At 38.4% G+C, this 22,877-nt stretch overlaps 1 protein-coding gene across 3 annotated transcripts in view; it reads right to left on the bottom strand.

The window, feature by feature from the left end:
• The window catches only part of peli1b (pellino E3 ubiquitin protein ligase 1b), a 78,952-nt gene that overhangs the window by 8,693 nt on the left and 47,382 nt on the right, over nucleotides 1–22,877 (bottom strand). For all 3 annotated transcript variants that reach the window (XM_057848126.1, XM_057848125.1, XM_057848127.1), the window contains exons 2-6: nucleotides 21,837–22,076; nucleotides 13,634–13,763; nucleotides 13,215–13,316; nucleotides 6,144–6,341; nucleotides 5,884–6,072 (exon numbers count right to left, since the gene is read on the bottom strand). In XM_057848126.1, the coding sequence (XP_057704109.1) occupies nucleotides 5,884–6,072; nucleotides 6,144–6,341; nucleotides 13,215–13,316; nucleotides 13,634–13,763; nucleotides 21,837–21,916 (699 nt within the window). In that variant the 5' untranslated portion in view covers nucleotides 21,917–22,076. The remainder of the gene's footprint in view (nucleotides 1–5,883; nucleotides 6,073–6,143; nucleotides 6,342–13,214; nucleotides 13,317–13,633; nucleotides 13,764–21,836; nucleotides 22,077–22,877) is intronic.

Raw genomic sequence — 22,877 nt, 5'->3', positions numbered from 1 at the left:
CGTGACTAACGGTTGCTTCAAGAAGGAAGATGATACAAACACTTTCATCTTGGTCAAATCTATCAAACAAAACATAACAACGACACCAGATGGCGCCATACTACTGCAATTTCTCGACTTTAAGTGGGTACGGAAAATATTCTGACTCCCTTGAATTTTCCAAGCAGTTATATTGCTTAAATGATAAGTTTTTATCCCCTTATTAATCGTTTGAGAGACAGTGGTCACTCCATTGAACAACAGTTAAAATGTTGACACTCAGACCTTTAGCTCTTTTTGGGCAATATTTGGACTAACTGTAATTTTCGGACTATAAGCCACTACTTTTTCCTTCATTTTGAATCCTGCGGCTTATTTGTTGATTTATTTGGGCTAATAGGTAACACTTTATTTGACAGCGGCATCATAAGACTGTCATAATTATGACATGACACTATAAGGGGCATTAGTCAATGCTTATGTCAATATGTCCAGTTTGGATCTTTTACATCCATTCAAAAGGGACATAATTTGCAGGATAACACTAAATGACATATGTTATAAGCATTTATTAATGCTCATGACTGTGTCATGTCATAATTATGATTGTCTAATCACAGTCTTATGGCACCACTGTTGCTATAAAGTAGCGCTGTCAAACAATTAAAATTTTTAATCGAGTTAATCACAGCTTAAAAATTAATCATAATTAATCGCAATTCAAACCATCTATAAAATATGCCATATTTTTCTGTAAATTATTGTTGGAATGGAAAGATAAGACACAAGAAGGATATACTGTATACATTCAACATACTGTACATAAGTACTGTATTTTGTTAAAGCAATCCATGGATAGAAAGGCTTGTAGTTCCCAAAAGATAAATGTTAGTACAATTTATAGAAATTTTGAATTAAAACCCCTCTTAATGTTTTCGTTTTAATAACGCGATAATTTTGACAGCCCTAATTACTGGTGCACGATAATTATTGGTCCAATAATTATCGGTCCGATAATAGGAATTATGATGTCATCCCGATAAATCCAATCACATTTATAACAGGACCAATAATATGTACTGTTCTGGCTTTACAGTTTCTAGTATGGGAAATCAGTTGACCATTTGCGGGCCATTGCTCCCACCTGCTGGTCAGAATAATTCACTGCATTTATTTTTTTGTTACAGTAGTTTGGTTCAATCACTTACACATTGCGGTGTCTAGCGGGAGCATTGACAGTCGTGAATGCTTTCTGTTACATTTCCACCTCGGAAATATATGTAAGTAATTTTATGTTTACTATGTGCAATATATGTTTACTTCTGTGGTGAAGGGTCATGTACGGAACTTATTAAGTTGTGTTGTAGAAGCCAGCCAATGCTTTAGTAGCTCAAGCTAGTGTGCTATGCTATACATATAATAGTTGTGTATATAAGTTTATTGTGCAGTTTGTTGTATATTGAGTATTGAAAATGTGTATTTTTCTGTTGTACTTTCACAATATTAAGACGAGTGTCTTCGCATAAAAGCAAGGAAAGACCAAGCCTTGTGGTTTATGGAAGTGCATTCATTCTTAGCTGGCTGTCGAGCAGTGCAGAAGTGAATCGCACTGTTTTGTTCATGTCATTATGAAAAATTTGATGAGATCAAAGGCAAATCTATGTTGAAGTTGTTGACCACTAGTTTTTTTTTTTTTTAAAACCTCCAGGTGTTCAAAAACTCAGGTTATACATTTAAAAAATTATATATTTATTATCAGTTATCGATATCGGTATCGGCTTTGAGGAGCAGGAAGTTATCGATATCGGTTTCAAAAAACTGATATCGTGCACCCCTAGCCCTAATATGAAGTGTTCCAAATACTATAACTAGCAATTAATGAAACAACCGGAACAGTAACTGAAGAAATTAGCACAGAACATGAAGTTTGGTTGTTATTTACATCTGTGGTGCTGCAATGCATGCTAGGAAGCATGTTGGACAACACCAGTATTGACAGCAGGTGGCAGCAGAGGTTGACTGTCTCCCCCAAGGGAGCAGTGATGACCAATTGAAGCTTCTTGAAGCAATGAAGGTTTGCAGCCAATTGTATCAAAGTTTCATGGTGGTACATTTGGTCTTATGACAGTCCTTTGATAATGCTATCAAATAAAGTGTTACCTGTTAATATCTTTTGGTGTAAATATCCCATAATAGTGAGGACAGCTGTGGCTTATAGTCCATTGTGGCTTATCCAATAAACAAATGCTATTTTCGTGTCATATTTGGTGGGTGGCGGCTTATAGTCAGGTGTGCTTTATAGTGCGAAAATTACGGTAAATATCAGCCATTACTATGATGTGTAATGTTTTCATTATTAATTATTATTGTACTTTAAAGTATTATTTTATATAATATAAATACATTCATAAATTAATACGGAAAAAAAGGAATAGACTGACGGTCCCAAGTAACACTCAAAAGTAGATTTTAGCTGAGAAGGATGAATGAACAAAAGTTCAACTAATTTATGATGATCTTATTTATGATCTTTTTTCTTTGAAAGGAAGGAAAATGTGGATTATACCAAAGAAATTAAGGCGATATTAGATCGTAAAAACTGAAAAACAATCTACCCCAAAAAGTAGAGGTGAAAGATGTTATGTGAGAGTTGTGGCCATATAAACACTTCCACTTCTCTAGTATTTTACAATAAAACAAATGGTCTGTGAGCCCTTTACTGTATTTTTTAACCAATTGCCTAACATCGACAACATTTCAATTCATTTAAAGTGGGAGGGCTGGAAGTGAATTTTTCAGGACTCTAGACATAAATTAAGTAGTTTGAACCCAACATTTTTAAGTAAACTGTAAAGTACCCTAATTTTCGCACAAAAAGGTGCACCTGACTGTAAGCCGCCACCCACCAAATTTGCCAAGAGAACGGCATGGTCCATAGATATGCCGCACTGGACTATAAGCCACAGCTGTCCTTTCTGTATTATGGGATATTTACACCAACCGGATATTAACCGGTAACACTTTATTTGAGAGAAGTGACATAAGTCCAAATGAAACACTATGAAGCTTTGAACCAATTGGCTTCATGGCTTCATTTGGCCATCACTGTTCTCTTGGGGGACTGTTGTCATTCAACATGCCTCCTAGCATGCATTGCAGCGCTACAGATGTAAATATCAATCAAAATTCATGTTCTGTGCTAATTATTTCTTCAGTTACTGTTCTAGTTGTTTCATTAATTGCAAGTAGGCCTGAACGATATATCGTTTAAACATCGCCATCGCGATGTGCGCATGCGCAATAGTCCCATCGCAAGGACGTGCGATAGTTTTTTCATTTCATTTTTTTAAATCCACAAACGTTTGTTTTGAGGAAGGAGAGAGAAGGAGAGCGCACAGCTGCTTTCCCTCCAGCAAGTCATCGGCTCCTCCCCCTCCCACCGCGTTAGCGGAGTGGAGGGAGGAGGGGCCGAACAGCAGAGCGGAGGGAGGAGGGGCCGTTCCCAAAGTGAAAGCAAGAAAGCAACACGTTGAAGCAAGGAAACGAGGCAAGACCGTCTCCAAAAGGAGTTTTGGAAGTATTTTGGCAAGAAAAAGACTATAAGGGACAAAAAACAGCCCTGTCGACAGTGCCTCGCCATGGTTGCATCAACAAGAAGTAATCTGTCGAACATGTGGGACCATTTAAAACGCAGGTATCTATGCATTCCTGCTAAGACCTTCCCATCAGAGGCTTTTTAGTACAGGTGGGAACATTGTTACGTGCCAACGTTCTTGTCTCAAGCCTGCAATAGTGGATAAACTAGTAGTCTTGGCCAAAAACCTATGAGACCCAGTTGAGAATTGCTGAGCAAGGAAGGTGGACGATATGCAGACAAATACATAACACAGCTGGAGGAATGTCTTTTCTTCTTTTTATTCATGTGACAGCTATCAGGAAGGCAGGAAATTTGGTTCTGTTATTCATCAGTTATTTGCAGTTATTCAGGTCAATTATTTACAAGTTCAATTGAGTTTCTGTTTCTTTTATATTTATTGTAAATCGTATTTTTCAAATAACTATATATAGTACTGCTGCACATAAAGTTTTGACACTTAATATTTTTGTTTAAATATTTTTACAACTTTGTTGCCGTTTTGCAGTTTTATATTGTAATATTTTGTGTAAACAGCTCAGGGGACTAATGCACTTGCACTTTTATTAGTCAGATTTAATATTTAAGTTCAAATATGTTGACAACTTTGTTGTTTTACTGAGGTTTATTTATTTTTATAGTTTGTGAACAACTCTTTTATTTGTCATATTTAATATTTTTGTTCAAATATGTTTACAACTTTGTTGTTATTTTACAGAAGTTTTTATTTATTGTTATATTTTGTCAAAAACTTAGGGGACTAATGCACCTGCTCTTTTATTTATCATTTAATGTATTTGCTGCTGTTGAAGTGTAAAATATTGTGTTCAATAAATGATCTATTTTGTGCAGACATGGCTTCCTGGATCCCTTCATAAAGCAATCTTCATCATTCACAAATGAAACGGTATTATATGAATACACTGTGGTCACGGTGTGTCAAGTAAAGTATTTCCAAACAGCTATTCAAGTCATCTAGTGAAAATTTCTTTAAAAAAGATAAAAAAAAAAATATATATATAATATCGCAATATAATATCGCAATATATTGCAAACCTCAAAAAAATTGCAACAATAGTTTTTTCCAATATCGTTCAGGCCTAATTGCAAGTAATGGTATTTGGGAACAATTTGTTTGACAGTGGCGCCATGAGACTGTTATAAGACCATCATAATTATGACATGACACTGCCATGAGCATTAATAAATGCTTATGACAGATATAAATTTATTTATATTTATATTTATTTCATTTCACAGTACACACGGGAAAATCAACGCACGCTAGTGAGAGGCCTCAACACTGCTGACACCGCCTCCTCTATGACGCCGTACTCCTGAACCCCTCCTCCCACAGGGGCTCCAGAAAGGGGAGGGGTTGAGCAGGCAGCGGTGGAGAAGTGGAGAAAACTGCTTGGTTGCGCACATTTGGAGGCTAAATCAAGTATATAATTATCGGATTGCATTATCGGTTGATTTTTAAAAAAATCTGTATTATCCGTGTGACGTCATAATTGCCACTATCAGCCGATAATTATCGGTAACCGATATTATCGTGTATCTTTAATAATTATGACATGGGCAAATAATGGATGCTTATGACATATGTCATTAAGTGTGATCTGGCAAATTTTGACACAAACTCCATTTATGTCCAGCTAGGATCTTTTACACTAATTCAAAAGTGAGATAATTTGCCGGACGACAATAAATGACATCTGTCATAAGCATTCTTTAATGCTCATGACAGTGTCATGTCATAAATATGACAGTCTTATGATGCTACTGTCAAATAAAGTGTTATCGGCTAATATCTTTTGGTGTAAATATCCCATAATACAGAGAGGACAGCTGCAGCTTATGGTCCAGTGGGGCTTATCTATGAACAAATGGCGTTTTTGTGTGAAATTTGATGGGTGTTGACTTATAGTCAGCTGCACCTTATAGTCCAAAAATTATGGTAGTCATGTTCAATGGAGAACTCAGATAAAACTCAAAATTTTAAGTAAACTGGACTTAGTTAAAACTATTTTTTTTACAATATCAACGAAATGAGTAAAGAAGACTCAAAATAAGTTCACCTAAGAGAACTTAAAATTTTGAGTTATGTCTACTTAAGTTAGCATGGCTGATTGGAAGTTCATTTTTTGCTTGATGCAGGGCAGATTTTACCAATCCGATCATTAGCGATCCTTCAAATGGATTGGATGTCTACCGTAGTAAATGGTGCTAAAAGAGCCAATAAAAATAATTTTAGTGTGTCCACTAACCATTTTTCCCCGCTGCTGTGCCGAACGCGTCTCCCGCAGAGTAAACACGTTCCCGCAGACGGAGATCTCCCGCCACACGCCGGGCCCGGAGTCCTGACTGAAACCGCGGCGAGGGTGCATGACCAGCACGCCGTTGGTGGTCAGGCCGTCCATCTGCCCGTCGGGTGTCTTCCACTTGGCGGCTTTCTCCTGATAAACGCAGTCAACAAACCAGCTCGAGCGTCTCTCTCGGCTCGGTGTCGCCGACGGCACCTTCTCACCCCCAGGAAGATATTCTTGGACGAGTCGAAACCGGCCGCGTAGATGCGGGCGGTGTAAGGCGGCGCACGCTGGCACATGATACGGCAGGCGAAGCGCGAGATGGTGCTCTGGACCGTTTGCGTGTCGCCGTTGCACTGGCTTCCCGCCACTGTGTCCGTCACCACAAAGTCGATCGGGCTCTCCGTCGAACGACCCACCTGGAAAAGCATGTCGCCGTAATTATTACCTAAGTGTGTAATTGTTCACGTGAATCCACTGAACTGTTTCAGTTTTGCATTTTCAGTTTGATTTACTTATGTATCATTTCGGTTTGGTGTTAAGAAGTGTTTTTTGTCAGCCTTTTTAATTTTCGTCTTAGTCTTTTAGACGAAAATACTTATTAGTCATACTTAGTTATTTCAAAATGTGTTCGTTTTCGTCTAGTTTTAGTCGACAATTCTCTAAATGTTTTCGTCTATAAACTTCAGAAGTTTTAGTCCATGAATAAATAAAGGTTTCCGTCAATTTGGGATGAACATTGACAGACGAGCACATACGGTAATTGTAGAGTCTACAAGGACATCAACATCTTCATGATGATAATACACACTTAGCAGGAAAACAGCACATTATTTGCAATGAATTAAACTTACTTGAACGCCACGAAATATGTAAAAAGTTTTCCAAGAGTTTAAGAAGACACTCACTGGGTCAACCAGCTAAATGTTAATGCTAACGAAAACGCTAAGCTATCGCTTCAAGCTAAGTTAGTGTGTGATGATCATTCAGCAGAGAATTTTCAAGACTAATGCAACATGGCATAGCCAAGAAAAGAAAAGAAAACATATCAAGCAGAAGCCTGATACGTTTCACAAAAGCAGCCTGGAATGGGGTGTGTGTGGGGCAAGGGTGTCAGGGGGAGGCGCAGCACGTCACATGAGTGACACGACCAAACACTGCTAAGATGCGTGCTAACTACACATACGATAAGAAAATATCCCCCATTGTGAACTTACGACGGAAACTGGCGAATTTTCATCTCGTTCTCATCTTGTCAGATGACAACTGGCATCCATCTTGTCATGTTTTAGTCTCCGAAGACACGTTTTTAGCTCGTCATCGTGACGTCCTCGTCATGGAAAAATTGTTTGTTGACGAAATATTTTCGCTATCGTCATCGTTGACAAAAACAACACTGGTGTTAAGCATTTTTTTCCTCATGAAATTTATTATTAGCGCAAGCCAAGCGCTACGTGCGGAACCAACTGTTAGAGTTTCCGCACAGACACCCTAAAGGCCATTTCATACTAGCGTCAGCCCAGTGTGAAGAGCTGTCCACGGCAAGCGCAAAACGGGAGGAGCCCCGTAGCCTGACGAAGACGCTGTCAGGAAGTGAAAAGCGGCAAGCATATTTACTGTAGTCCTAAGCACCAATGAGTTTATTTTTCATGATTGCACAAGAAAACAGCTACTGTTCCTATTTCAACAAGTAGGGGGCATTATAATAGTCGTGTTAAGTTTTACTAGTTGTGTGAAGATCAATAGTTTATTTTGTTGTTCGTGAACTACATTTTCACACAAACGCACATTGAGATACCATTTAACTTAGCAAGGAGAGACATGAGAGTCATTTTTCAAGTGTCCCTGAGCTCGCCAAACTTTTAAAAAAGCGCATTTCTCAAGGTTTGATTCACCGTGTTTTGCATATAATCGTCCGCCGAAAAAGGTATTGGTACAACTGCTATTGGATGCATTGTTGATGGATGCCCAGGCTGCGCCTGGTGGGAGACGCTACGAGCAGTGGCAGCGCGGGGAACACTTTTTGGCTTCCCCATTAAACCTAGCAAGGGACAAAGGCAGGTGGATACATCCAAAGTTATATCCACACAAGGGCTGCAGCTAACGATTGTTTTAGTAATCAATTAATCTATGATCTAGTTAGTTCGAAAAATCGTGTAATCGGCTCAGGAACATTTAATGCCTTGCAGAATAAATTTTAGAAGATGCAAAACAAAGGTTTGCTAAGAATGCACTTTCATAAGAGCATTAAATGTGAATGCAAAGTAAAATTCCCGAGGGTTTCCTCAAACTATGCAGAAGTATACTTTTCATTTGAAAATAAATTAAAATACCTGAGCTTAGCCTCAAATGGTATAATAAATAAATGAGGATGTAAGTAGAACAAAAGAACAATTGGCTAACTTGCATCGCGAGAGTCCGCTAGCTCAAAGGCAATTTTTTTTTTGTTTTCTTACAATGCTCTTAACAAATGTTTCAAACACATATTCCCACAAAAACTGCTAAATATAAAACTAAACAAAAATTAGGAATGCATAAAAAAATCGTTAGCTCAAACAAAAACTTCCCTTATGTCTTTCTGAACAGGTAGCAGCTGGATTCAGCCATGTTAAATGAGTTATTTCATATTCCCTTTTGCCACTTGAGGGCAGTGTACCCACCCAAATCAATAAAACCAAATGCAAACACTTTCAAAACAAACCATTACAACGCCATTCTAATTAAACGAATCCTCGAGGCAACAAACTTTGATTCTAAGCTTTTTTTTCTCCTAATCAAATTATTCGAGTTAGTCGGTTAATCGTTGCAGCTCCAATCGACACTGCTGGATATTGTAACCCACTCAATATTGCACAATTAGACAGTGAATGTTAAATCTACATGTAATATAATCAGCGAGATATTGTCACTGCAACCAAATATGTGGATTGTTAGTATATCTAGCAACAACAACAAAAAAACCCCCTTAAACTTGGATAATTACCTTTATTATTTTCAGGTTCTTGCTATTAAGGATTAAAAGCTTACATTTTTGCTCATAGATTCATAATTTTAAGATTTTATAATTGTTACAATTGTTTTATTGGTTTTAATTTAGAATGTAATTTATTTGAAAAGGGTTAAGGACCGAACCGAAATTCCATTTTTATTAACTCTATAGCAGCCATTGATGTCCAATTCGTTTTGATCGGGCGGGGCTGGCCTCAAAAACGATTGAACGTCTGTCGTCGTCAATGGCAGCGAATGCAACTTGCACATGCGACTCCGTCAGAGAAATTGCTTGACCAATATTTTAACCCCCCCCGAGCAAATGAAATAAGAAAGATGCTTGATGATGAGCAAATCCACTATCCACTACAAGGGGTTCAGTAAGTGTTTGACACTGTCGTTAAAGTGACATTAAAAGGCACTTTCTATAACGTTGGCGACATGCTGGTAATGAATAATTTATGATGTTGCGTTAAGCGCTATTGAAAAAAAAGCATCTCAAAGAGTTACTTCAGAAGGGATCTATTGTTTTGGAACTGTTTTAATTGCTAAATTGTTAAACTGATTGAGAATAACTTTGTGGATTGATGCATAACGTGTCAGAAAAGGATTCTAAAATGTTTTTTTTTTTTAAAGTAGAAAATTAAAGGATGTAAGAAACACTATATTAAGACAGAAATCAGGGCGAAAAAAATACTTTGACGGATTTGTGCAATTTGATGTTAAACAATGTCTATAAATATAAAATATTTGTGAACTCATTTGATTAGGGATGTCCCGATCCGATCACGTGATGAGGAATCAGGCCGATCGCGCCATTTTTCAGAGGATCGGAATCAGGTGAAAAAGATCGGTTTTCTCACTCGCCCTCCTACTGCTTTTCTTGGGGGCAGTTTACATGGCGACTCTGCGACACAAAGACGCAATGACAGAGTTGCGGACTCGCCTCGCGTGCATATGGTGTCGGCGAAGACGAAAAATTCTGAATCCTGCCTCCAAAGTGGAAGAATCCGATTGCGGGGGGTTGAGGGAGTCTTCCTCAGCATGCATATCAAAGGCTCCTGCAGCGCGAGACCACGTCGTTAACGTCAGCACTCGTACACGTCACATTGGGCGTGCGCAGCGGTGCTACTAAACATTAAAAACAGCAAATATGGCTGAATGTCGGCTTTAATTTACTGTTTTAATAATATTTTTAAATTAAATGTTGAACGTTTCAATTTTTGTGACGTTTTGAGCAAAAGAAAAATGACATTGCATCGAGTGGGCGGGCATATTTTTTTTCCGGGCTGAGGGAGCTTGGTGGGGTCAAAGTGCATCACTTTTTTTTTTTTTTTTTTTTTTTTTTTTTTTTAAACCTGTCCTGTTCAGCTGTTTGACACAGAGAATGGAAGTCTAAGTGCCCGGATTCTGAACAGTTTTAATGTTTCACATGGAGAGTCTGACATACTCCCATTGTGATCCTTCAAAATACCTTTTTATTATGACAAAGCAGCGAACAGGAAGGGATTATGGGGGGACAGAAGAAAAGAAATACAAGAGAAGAAAGAAAAGAAACACATAAACAACAACAAGAAATACATTGAACATCTAAACTAGTTACTAATATGCTGGTGCTATCGTCAGCGAGATGTATTTCCGGTTTACACCATGTGGGGGCCAATTGGCCAGTGAAAGAGGAGAATGGGGGTGGGGGGGTCTATAAGACTATAAGCTAAGTGATTGAAAGGGGTAGAGTGTACACAAATCAGTTCTGTGATCTAGAACCCAGTAATCGTGTGAATCTCTTATGAGTGTAAGCCCGTTGGCGACCAACCCTACGCCGCCGCATCGCCAATCCCGGCCCCGAACCCCCAACCCGAGCATGCCCTACCACATCCAGCAGCACGCAAGCCCCACCGGGCGCGCGACAGCCACGCAGACGGGCGGAGAAACCGCGCGGGCGCCAACCCAGGGCCACGGCCCCCACCCAGCCAGCCCGGGGGGGGTGAGGGCGGGCGGGGGGGTGGGGGGTTTCATGCGCAGCCCATCCCGCCGCCCAGCAAAGGAGCCACCGTCCCCCCCCCGGGACCCAGGGTGGTCCCCCGGGCCACACGCGCGCCCATCAACCGGCCTTCAGGGATGGCAGGAGGGGACGCATCACCAACCCCACGCCTACACCCACCCCCGCCCGGGCCACGAGCCACAGCCACAGCCCCCTAACCGGCACGGCACGCCACGGGACCCCCAGCGGCCCACCAAGCCCCAGGCAAGGCAGGGTCCCCCGCCGGTGCAGGCGACACCCCGCTGATACACCGGCGCCCAGCCAGCGACCCGCGACGGAGTGCAGGGCGGATGCCCAGCCAGAGAAGAGAGGGGAAGGCGGAGGCAGGAGAACGCCCAGGAACTGCCACGGGGCGATGCAAGATCGGAGACCCGACCCCCCAACCCACTCCCGCGGCCGGCAGCCGAGGCAGAGGGGAGGCCACACCCCGGGAGCCACGCCATATAGAAAAAGTGTGGGACCCACCTACCACCCTATTACTGTGGCTGCCAGGTTCCCGACTGGCAGCCATCACCCAGCACCGTGATGGGGGTGTGAGGGGAGGGTAGTGCAATGTATGCATTAAAATAGGAGAGCTTGGCTTGGGGCAGTGGGACCGCAGCATGGAGTTTCTGTCCAGCCGCCCGTCCCACCGCCCTCAAAGTGCATCACTCTCTGTCGCCCAGTAAATCTGCACTGCCCCCTAGGGCCTGGCATGAATACTACATCGTTTTCATGCGGAATCGCAACATTGTTCAAATGGAGACGCAAATGCAAATGCAAATTTGAAATTTTTCGTATTCTCGGACAGTCACCATGTAAACGGCCCCTTGGTCAGTAGTGCCCCGGAGTTAGCGCATTAAAGTTAACAAGATTGATAGGTTTGTAACTTTGATCTTGCCAGAGAAGCTTGGTAGCTCTGCCATCAAAGGCCCAAATGTGTCAATCATCGTTAAGCTTGTTAAACAGTAGCGGTAGTGTGCTGTGGCAACTCATTGTTTAAGTGAGAGGCTGTTTTTTAGCAGCGTGAGCGTCAAAGCGTAAGTGGATTTGAGTGGACTCACTCAATGAAGCATTTAATAAAGACGAGCATTTTTCTGCGTTATTCTTGTTTGAAAATAACTCACATTATGAAGGCGGCACGGTGGGACAGTAAAATGTTTAAAACTTTTTTAAAAACATTTTTGTCTATCGGCAGATTCCCCAAATCAGGTGACTTGGACTTGGGTGAAAAAATATGCGATCGTGACACCCCTAACAACTGCTATCACTTTCATTGATTTGAAAATGACTTAAATGACCTCAGATTTTCATCAGTTTTATTTTTGAAAAGACTTTTGGGAAAAAAATGTGTTGCTTATTATTGATGCATGTTTATTTTTGAAAAAAAGTGACTATCAAAACTAGAGGAGCACTGTTGCTATGCAGCCAAATTCAAAGCATCCCCATATTTTGTTGTGTGGGCAATAAACCTATGCCTTTAGGCCCCAAAATGTCATCATTTTTTTTCTGTTCTCATCACTAACCCTGCAAATTTAAGTTTAATAGGCTAATCTGTTTTATACAAAATTATTTTTCTGACCTCTGTGACCTCATAACCCCCAAATTTAATCACCTCTTCTGTTTAATATTACAAAACCTATGACATACGTAAACAAATACCAAATACTACGCCAGTCTTAAACATCACTTGTCTTCTTGGGAAAAAAAAATTGTTTTGCTAAAAATCTAATTTATTGGATGGTTCTTACACCCAGTCCAATGTGTGTCTTTTTATTTATTTATTTATTCTATTTTGAAACAATTTGGGTTCATGTCCCATATTTATTGCCTTGACTATGTCAATAATTTTTCAAAAAACGCTGAAATCTCAAGTTCTCGCTCCCTTTGTTCTTTTTGTGTTCTTCATCTGGGAGAGCACACTTACTAAAATGACTACTCCACCATTATTTATGGATGGATCATACTGAAATTTGGTCGGTATATTCTATGGATGTATACGATTGATACTTTGACCTTGACTCTTAAGTTATTTTCTTCTATTCATTGCGGACTTATTGTTGTCTGTAGCACCCGAGCCAACCAGTAGAGGGCATGTGCGCTCTTCCATTGTGCTTTTCATGTCACCGGGCTGATGAGACATTTAAGAAATGAGGCAGACAGTCGTAGTTCATTTTAAGCTTGTCAAATCGGGGAAAAAAATGGCTTTACCGCCATCTTGTGGCAGGGATGAGAAATTTGAAATATTTTTGCTTAGACATCAATTATTTGTGTGTGTTACCTGAAACATGTCTACATTGCTGTCGTGAGTGTACTCCACCACCACCGTCTGCGCTCTCGACAACGTGTACGAAATGCTGTGCTGGTCTTTGTTGCTGATGGCCTATAGGGGTCGCAAGAGAACATGTTTTGAAGCGCTCGAATGATCACGGTTCAGTGCCACTGACAGCGATATATGACCGATCCTTTTAACTGGGAATTGTGGCAGAGATCGTTCGACCGCTGCCATCATTCCCATTTCAAATGGATTGGACATCTATTGCCATCACTGGTAACAATGAGCTAAGCATACAGTGGGGAGAACAAGTATTTGATACACTGCCAATGGGAAAACCCATACACTGCCAATGGGTTTTCCCATTGGCAGTGTATCAAATACTTGTTCTCCCCACTGCATGTGTGGGTGAGTGTGTGTCAGACCTTGGCAGCCTGCGGAGAACAGGCGACATGAACCGTGCTGGGTTTGACTCCATTGGCTTTTGGTCGTCTGCAGAGCGAAAAGCGACTTTTACGTCGCCCTCGATCGCCGTTGGGCAAAGAGCCATTGTACCTGCACACAGACAACACGCAGCCAGGTTACAGGGTGGACAGATAAAAAAATGACCTGGAATAGACGACACAATTTGGTTGAAATGTCACAATACAAACAAATCGGATAGGAAAATAAACAGAATGGAAACCTAGTTTCCTGAAAAACGAATTCTAGGAACCAATCGTTTTTTGTTTTTTTTTTTTACAAATGAGCAATGACGTCAAGTTCATTTTGTTTTTTAATTGGTATGTGTTTTTCATATTATTTAGTACGTGCTCCCCTTTGAATTGAAAATAAGCTTGGTTTTTAAGAAAAAGCTTAGCCTTAGCTAGTGAAGTGCAGACGTTATTTGAACTCTAAGACGTATTTCGAGTCGGGTAAAAGCATTTTTTTTTGGTCATCATGTATTGTTTATTGTGTATTATATTGTACACAATGAAATGGGAAATTAAAACACAATGGGCCCTTTTACACTTAGATGGTGCTCATGCTTATTGAGCATAGATTAGCGCCAGTTCTTTCTGTTTCCACAAACCAAGCACTGACTCCAGCACTTGACAACTTGCTGGGCAGAACAAGGGCTAGCATTGTGATGATTTGAAGAAAGGGAGCTATAATGTATGTATGTATAATGTATGAAAAAGGAGTTTGTTCTATATATAATAAATTACAGTATACATATATATATATATATATATATATATATATATATATATATATATATATATATATATATATATATATATATATATATATATATATATATGTATGCATACATATATATATACATATATTAGGGCTGTCAAAATTATCGCGTTAACGCGCGGTGATTAATTTTTTAAATTAATCACGTTAAAATATTTGCCGCAATTAACGCACATGTCCCGCTCAGACAGTATTCTGCCTTTTGGTAAGTTTTACAGCAAGGCTTTTTGTGCTGCAGCACAACAGCGAACTCTTGTGGTCGCTTTGCGACATGGTTTATTTTTTCTTGCCAGTTCATATGGCTGCACGACGTCTCGGGCTGGTAATGTTGTGCTTATATGATCCTTGGACAAGATTTGTCCGTAAGTATGGTTGTTGTAAAGAATGTACGTATTATGTTAGTAAGCGAAATGTTCTATTTTTTGTATGAGACGCTTTTCGTTTATGTTTAGTGAACCTGTATAGCGTGCTAAGCTAACGTTGTTGCTAATGCAATGCTTGTGTACTTTTTTTTGGTAGTTTTATGACGGTCTAAAGAGGACAATGGTTTGAGGCTATTTTATTAATAAATCAGATGAAAAAGGAAGAAGTCTGATTATTAAGGCGTCGTTCACTAGCTGTCTAGCTTTGGAAAAAGTAGACGCTTCGGAGTGAGGACAGCATAGACAGATTTAAATGACAGTAGAGTGAAATGCCCACTACAGTCCTTATGTACCATATGTTGAATGTACTGTATATATCCATCTTGTGTCTTATCTTTCCATTCCAACAATTTATTTTACAGAAAATATATAATTTACAGAAAAATATGGCATATTTTATAGATGGTTTGAATTGCGATTAATTGCGATTAATTACGATTAATTAATTTTAAAGCTGTAATTAACTCGATTAAAAATTTTAATCGTTTGACAGCCCTAATATATATATATATATTCAGTGTACATATATACAGCCTTAGGTATTTTGCAAGTTCACCCACTAAGAAAGTCTGAAAATTCAATCAAAGATGCATTTCAACTCATAAAGACATAATCTAAAAAAAATTCCAGTTTATATGATTTTTTAAAAAATAATTTGTAGTTTTTGTGTTCATAGGTATTTGTATCCTGAGAATCAGCAATAATTATGACACTCAAAGAGTTGTCAGTCTACTTTAAAAAAAAAAAAAAAAAAAAAGTCCACCTTTACCCCATGAGTAACCACCCTGTCACAACCCGTTCGAGCCCATTATTGTCACCTGTGAACCCCAAAGTCAGTCATAATCCATCTGTTGCCTTGGGCAAGACCAGAGAGCTTTTGAAAGACACCAGATAAAAAATTGTTGAGCTCCACAAAGCTGGAAAAGGCTACGGGACATTTGGAAAGCAGCTTGGAGAGAGTAAATCAACAGTTGCAGCGATTGTTAGAAAATGGAAAAGGCTAAACATGAGCTGATAATCTACCTGGGACTGGGGCTCCATGTAAAATCCCCCCTCGTGGGGCATCACTCATGATGAGAAAAGTGAGGTCTCAGCCTAGAACTACACGGCAAGAGCTGGTCAATGACCTGAAGAGAGCTGGATGCACAGTTTCAAAGGCTACTGTCCGTAGAACACTATGGTGCAATGGTTTAAAATCATGCATTGCTCAGAAGGTTCCCCTGTTAAAGCCAGTACATGTGAAGGCCCGTCTCAAGTTTGCCAGGGACCATCTGAATGATGCAGAGGGGTCAAAGGAGAAAATCATTTTGTCAGATGAGACCAAAGTAGAACTTTTTAGTGCAAACTTTACTCGTAGTGTGCGGAGGAAAAAGAAGGATGAGTACAACCCCAAGAACACCATCCCCACTGTGAAGTATGGGGGTGGGAACCTCATGCTTTGGGGCTGCTTTTCGGCAAAGGGGTCAGGACGACTGTACTGTGCAAAGCAGAGAAGGAATGGTGAAATGCATTGTCAGATTTTGAGCCACAACCTCCTTCCAACATTAAAAATAAGTAAATAAATCAATAAATCAATACAACAACCTAAAATTACAGTATTAAAAAATGTTTGATTAAATGGTTTCTCTTTATCGTCTTACAGTTATGTCCAAAATGATAAATGTGTTGACTGCAGTTTTGCTAAACAGCAAAAAATTTGAGCATTTTGTTTCACAAACGATCGTTTAAAAGAACTTAAATGGCCGACGTTCCCATAACAAGTCACCCACTGTGTCCTCTGAGCTGCATTAAGGTGTGTCTATATGAAAGCACGCTTTTGTTATTTGCTTTACATCATCGAAAAAACCACAGCGGCTCTTTTGAAGCCTGCGCTGGGATGGCGCCTCCCTCCAAAGTGCTTCTTCAAGGTTTGTTTTGACTCAAGTCATACGCTCAGCTGGAAGTGGGAAAAAACCTTCGCCGCGCCCTTCTCGTCATCCTCACACACATACACACACGCTTCCTTTCTGTCAGGTTCCCTCCTACATCACAGCACGTATGTTATTTAACAACACGTGTAAGCATGTCAGCTTTGCTGGTCTGAACTGCCGATGACCGTGGAAATTTTCCTCGGTGGAAAAAGCAGTAAAAGACGGCTAGCTTGGCTTCTTTTAACTTCTCAAAGCTTTTCCACTTTTCTTTTCTTTTCATTTATTTCATTCTAGGTCAGGCAGACATTTTTAACTCATTGCCTGCTGTTAACAGCGATAGACGTTTGATCCATTTTGACTGGGAGGCCTAGAAGCGATCATTTGTAGGTAGATAAAACAAGTAAGTGCTTGAGCAAACTAACACACCAAAGTGTCAATTGTTGATGCCTTTGGTTTAATAAACAAGGATGGCCTCTCAGGAATGTGCTGTGCTACATGTGTGTGACTCCATATTAGCATAGTAATTGCATCTACACTTTCATGTATATGCTAATGTATATTCGTATGCATGTGCTGTGCAATTGTTAGAAAACAGTTTACACAATCGTGTATGCAACTCACACCGCGAAAGACTTCCAATAAGAAACATGTTGCGAGTCTGTCATTTGGCTTTCAAGTGGCTGTTTTGAGCTCTTTTCCAGAGATTGTTCAATGAAAAAATGTGTTTGAGCAAAAACTTGCCGCACACCAAAATGTTGGAGACCAAAGTAGCTAGTGTGAGGCATAAGCGGATTTTAAGGGGAGGCCCTCCCCCTGGTGGCCGAAAAGTGTCATTGCATGTAATTGACTATGCTACAAATATTCAAGTTGTAAAGCAATAAAACTGCAACAAAAATTAATGAAATGAACAAAAAAACTAATTTTTATAATCGGTCAAAATTAGACTTCGAACAGATCACACAGATGACTAGCAACCTAGACGGTCATTTGCTTTGCATATAATTCCCCCCCCAAAAATAATCAAAAAAAAAAATATATATATATATATATATATATTTTTCCAAAAGATTTTTTTCTTTGATGGAATTTTTTTTTAATTTAAGCAACTTCTTTTTTGGGGGGATTAAATGATTTAGACACAAATGTCCTACCCATAATATGGCCCAAACACATAAAGGATTGCTTCAAACAAAGAAAACTTTCTCGATACAAAATTAAGTGTTCAAATGCAAATTTTTCAATCTCAAATCATTTTTCGCATTCACAAACTTTCCTTCATTGAAATGTTCCTTTTTTTTTTATTTAAGTGATTTTTCTTTTTGACAATATATTTTTTGATGCAACTTATTTTTTGATTGTATAGTAAAGACAAAAATGTCCTAGCCAAAATGTGCCCCCAAATGAAATGAACATTACTTCAATCAAAAAAGTTGCTTCAATCAAAGAAAAAAAAAAAATCTAAGAAAAATAGCTTTCACATGCATTTTTTTTTAGTTTCAAATGTGTTTTTGCATTCACTTTTTTTATTTTTTATTTTTTTATCGAAAGCGACCTTTTTTTGGGTTGAAAATATGTATTTTAATTATAAAATTAAAATTTTTAAAATTGAAAATAATGTGCCCCCCCTGCCCCAAAAGTCAAACTCCGCCTATAGTATGAGGACAAGTGGGAGACACCGCCGCTGTCCTGCAGTTCCTGACGGCGTCCGGTCCCAATTCTTGTTCTCATACTGCTGCTGCATTAAAGTTAATACACTGATGTAATGCTGTCGGAATATGAGGGCCGAATGAGGAGGATGCTGGGATACACATATACACATGCAGTAGAGGTCCCTCTTAGCCAATTGGATGCCAGGAATGCTAGGCAATAGCTAATGGCAGAGGAGCTATAAGTATGTTACATAATACATTCAGTAAAATCTGTGAGCTGTGAGTACCAGTCATACTGTATTTTTCCCTTTCGTATCCTGAAATCTCTTTCGTAACTAGAAGTAATATCTTCCCGTTGAGGCGTGTCTTAACCTGAAAATTCTGTATGTAGAGATGTCCGTAAGTAGAGGTAAGAGTAACAGTAACACATCTTTTCTTTAAAAAATAAATTGAAATAGTTGGCTAATCAGGAGAGAAAGTGTTGTAGGGACATTTTTTTTTACTACGGGTGCCATTTGTGTCCCCAGTATAAATGAAGCTTTATTTTCACTCAAAGGTGGAAAAATATTCATCCAATTATTTTTTGGGGGGTGTATTGTCAATGGCTGTCTTTGATAAATTCAAAAGGTACAGGCTCCTAAATTGTATTTCTTTAAATTAATTTACTTCTGGTAAAAGGTTTTATGTCAGGTCTGTTTTTTGCTATGTACCCAGTGTGTTTCATACAAATTCAATCTAAAATAACTAATATAAGTAGGGAAAAAAATTCCAAAATAATTATAATGAATTTATTGTCCTGAATAAACGATTTTAATCATGTGTTGTTCTAAAATTAAAATATACTAATTGATTATTTAAAAATATAAATATAAATATATATAAATATAAATAATAATAATAATATAAATATAAAAATATAATATTAATAATAATTATTATTATAAAAAGGCTTTCTGTTAGTCCCCTTTGTCTTTGTCCACTATGTTGTGTCCCTTTAAGAACATTTCCCATTTATTGATGCAATAACATCGCACCAGTATTTTTTACTTCCTTTGAAAATCAGATTTTGCAGTTTTATGAAGTAGATTCAGTGTGGTTGATCATAACGTGTCCACTCTGTTCAAGCTATATATAACACACACACACACATATACAGTGTATCACAAAAATGAGTACACTCCTCAAATTTCTGCAGATATTTAAGCATATCTTTTCATGGGACAACACTGACAAAATGACACTTTGACACAACGAAAAGTAGTCTGTGTGCAGCTTATATAATACAGTTAATTTATTTTCCCCTCAAAATAACTCAAAATATAGCCATTAATATCTAAACCCCTGGCAACAAAAGTGAATACGCCCCATAGAAACTACGTACATCCCTAAATGTCCAAATTGAGTACTGCTTGTCATTTTCCCTCCAAAATGTCATGTGAGTCGGTACAGGAGTGCTGTCAGCATTGCTGCAGAGATTGAGGAGGTGGGGGTCACCCTGTTAGTCGATAAGAGAATCTATAACGAATCGAATCGTTAAGCAATATAAATAATGGAATCGGAATCGTAAAAATCCTATCAAATAACAACCCTAGTCTTGAGTTTTCGTCAACAAAAACTAGAAATTGACGAAAACAATTTGGTTGACTAAAATATGACTAAGACTAATTAGTATTATCGTCTAAAACACCAAGACTAAAATGAAAATTAAAAGGGCTTCCAAAAACAATTCTGGAATTACGATAGTAAAATCAAAATTTATCAAGGTCACAAAGACATTCTAAATGAATTTCTAAAATACAACTTTAATACCTAACATTGCTCCGCAATACATGAAATGCACATGCCCAACCGTTCTTGTTTCAGTTTTAAAAGCTGCCTCTATTCTTTAGAAAAAAAGAAAAAAAAAATCTTGTTTCAAAAAACAAATATTTTTATTCTTCAAATCCTTCACTTTTTGTTTTCCACAAAAAAACTGACTTCAATTGTGATGGGATGCTCAAAAATATTATTATGTTACAGCACGAGCAAAAAATAAATAAATAAATAAATAAATAAATAAATTTAAAAAATATATATATATTTATTTATTTATTTATATATGTATTAGGGCTGTCAAACGATTAAAGTTTTTAATCGAATTAATTACAGCTTAAAAATTAATTAATCCCAATTAATCGCAATTCAAACCATCTTTAAAGTATGCCATATTTTTCTGTAAATTATTGTTGGAATGGAAAGATAAGACACACGACGGATATATACATACAACATACTGTACATAAGTACTGTATTTGTTTATTGTAACAATAAATCCACAAATGCCATTATTAACATTCTTTCTGTTAAAGTGATCCACGGATAGAAAGACTTGTAGTTCTTAAAAGATAATTGTTATAGTTACAAGTTATAGTAATTTTATATTAAAACCCCTTTTCATGTTTTTGTTTTAATAAAATTTGTAAAATTTTCAATCAAAAGTAGAGTTAATATAATAATAATAAGAATAAAAATAACAATAATAAAAATAGAGTGACCAAAGTCTAAGTTTTACGTGTATTTTGCATAGCTATTTTGATATGGAATGCCAGTTCATTTTGCATTGTTGTTTAACTGTGTGTCAGAATAGGGCCTCATTACTATAGACTGAAGTGCTTTTCTTTTTGTGAACATTATTTTTTTTTTGAGAGATAGCACAACAAAAATAATATTCCTTTCATTAAACGATACTTATGTTTGTTGTGAAGGAGGAGCTTATGCCAATAAACGGCGCGGTCCAAAGAACGCCTGTGTCCACTCGCCTTTACTGTATAACATATATCTGTACATATCTTACCCAAAATACAACAAGAGACACATAATTGCCACTAAAAGAAAGAAAACTTACCGAAATATGTGTGGAGCACAAATAGTGAATTGTGCATAGTGCATTGTGAATACAGCATAAACGTCTCACAACTACTAATTCTCCAACGTTTAGAAGAAATAACAGTATGAGTATGGAACGGCGCTGCCCCCAAGCGGCCGGATGGCATTCTCTTCACTCTTAATGTCCATAAACGGCCTCATTGTAATCTGTTTGAGGCAATTGGCGAGCGGGTCATTTAATGCATGCGTTAATTGCGTCAAATATTTTAACATGATTAATTTAAAAAATTAATTAACGCCCGTTAACGCGATAATTTTGACAGCCCTCATATACATATGTATACATATATTTGTATATTAAAAACGCCCATTGACGGCGACACACGTTCCTGCCATTTTGAACTGGAGAAGCTGCCATTGAATGATCTTTGCCAGTCCTCCCAGTAAAAATTAAATGGGCGTCAATCGCCGTTAATGGTTTCAAAAGTTTTCGCACTCTGAGGATGTGCATTTAAGCACAGGATAAATGGGAGTTCTTACCCGAGCACAATGAGCTCTCCATACTTGACTGGCACTTTGATGGAAGTGGTGCAGATGTTCTCCTGCTCGGGGGAGTACATCGGGCTGGGATGATGGATGGACGTCTGGGCGGGCTGCAGCCAGGGGATGGGGCGGGGACGATGCGGAGCTAAGGGGGCGGGAAAGGTGGAGGAGGAAGGGGAAGGGTCAGCAGAGCCTCAACTCCAGCCTCTCATTCTTCAGGCCTCCGTCGCTCTTTCCCTGCCAAACCACAAGGAACATTAGAATAGAATAAGACCACTTGAACGGAAGAACCGCATCTGAGTCTAATCCCAGCGTGTGAAAGTCGATCTATATTTGGTGGCTGGTGGCAGTACAGTAGGCGACTATAAATGGATCAATCGAGTCGCATGTGATGTGGCGAGGGAAAAGGTGAAGAATCACCATGGGCTTAAGTGCCTCAGTTTCAAACAATCTTTATCCTCCTCTCACAGTCTGTTGTTCTTGCAGCCTTCAAATGTCACATTATGCTGGATCGCAAGATGACAAGCGAGTCAGCTTCTTCCACGTGGAACAGGAAAGTTGACTCTGGTTCAGCGACTTCCCCTCTCAAATTTAAAAAGCACCAAAAGAGTTTGGATTGCGTCTCACCATCTAAAGTTCTGAATGGTGTTTCGTGGAATTGTTTTTTTTTTTTGAGTGTGTGTGATTTTAAGTCATTTTATATTCGAATGTCAAAAGAATTTGGATTCCTTCTCACCCTTGATATACACACACATATACAGTATATACACTGTATATATTTTAAATAATTTGACAAAACATATGCATTTAAAATGTTTTATCATTTCTAATGAAATTTATCATCAGATTTTTTTGCCCTTAATGCTTCTTTTCTTCCCCCTAATTTTGGTTTTGCATTTTCAATTCATTTTCTAATTCACTGTTTTTAAGGAATAAGTTCGGACTTAATGGCTACTCTCCAATGTACAGTATTTTAATGTTTTTTATTTGCCAACATATTTTAGATGTATTTTTTAAGATGATGTACAAATTTTCACA

This window comes from Corythoichthys intestinalis, chromosome 10 (genome assembly GCF_030265065.1).
Source record: "Corythoichthys intestinalis isolate RoL2023-P3 chromosome 10, ASM3026506v1, whole genome shotgun sequence".
NCBI classification, from domain to species: domain Eukaryota; kingdom Metazoa; phylum Chordata; class Actinopteri; order Syngnathiformes; family Syngnathidae; genus Corythoichthys; species Corythoichthys intestinalis.
The sequence above is the reverse complement of the archived record's forward strand: the minus strand, read 5'-3'. Positions and strand labels throughout refer to the sequence as shown.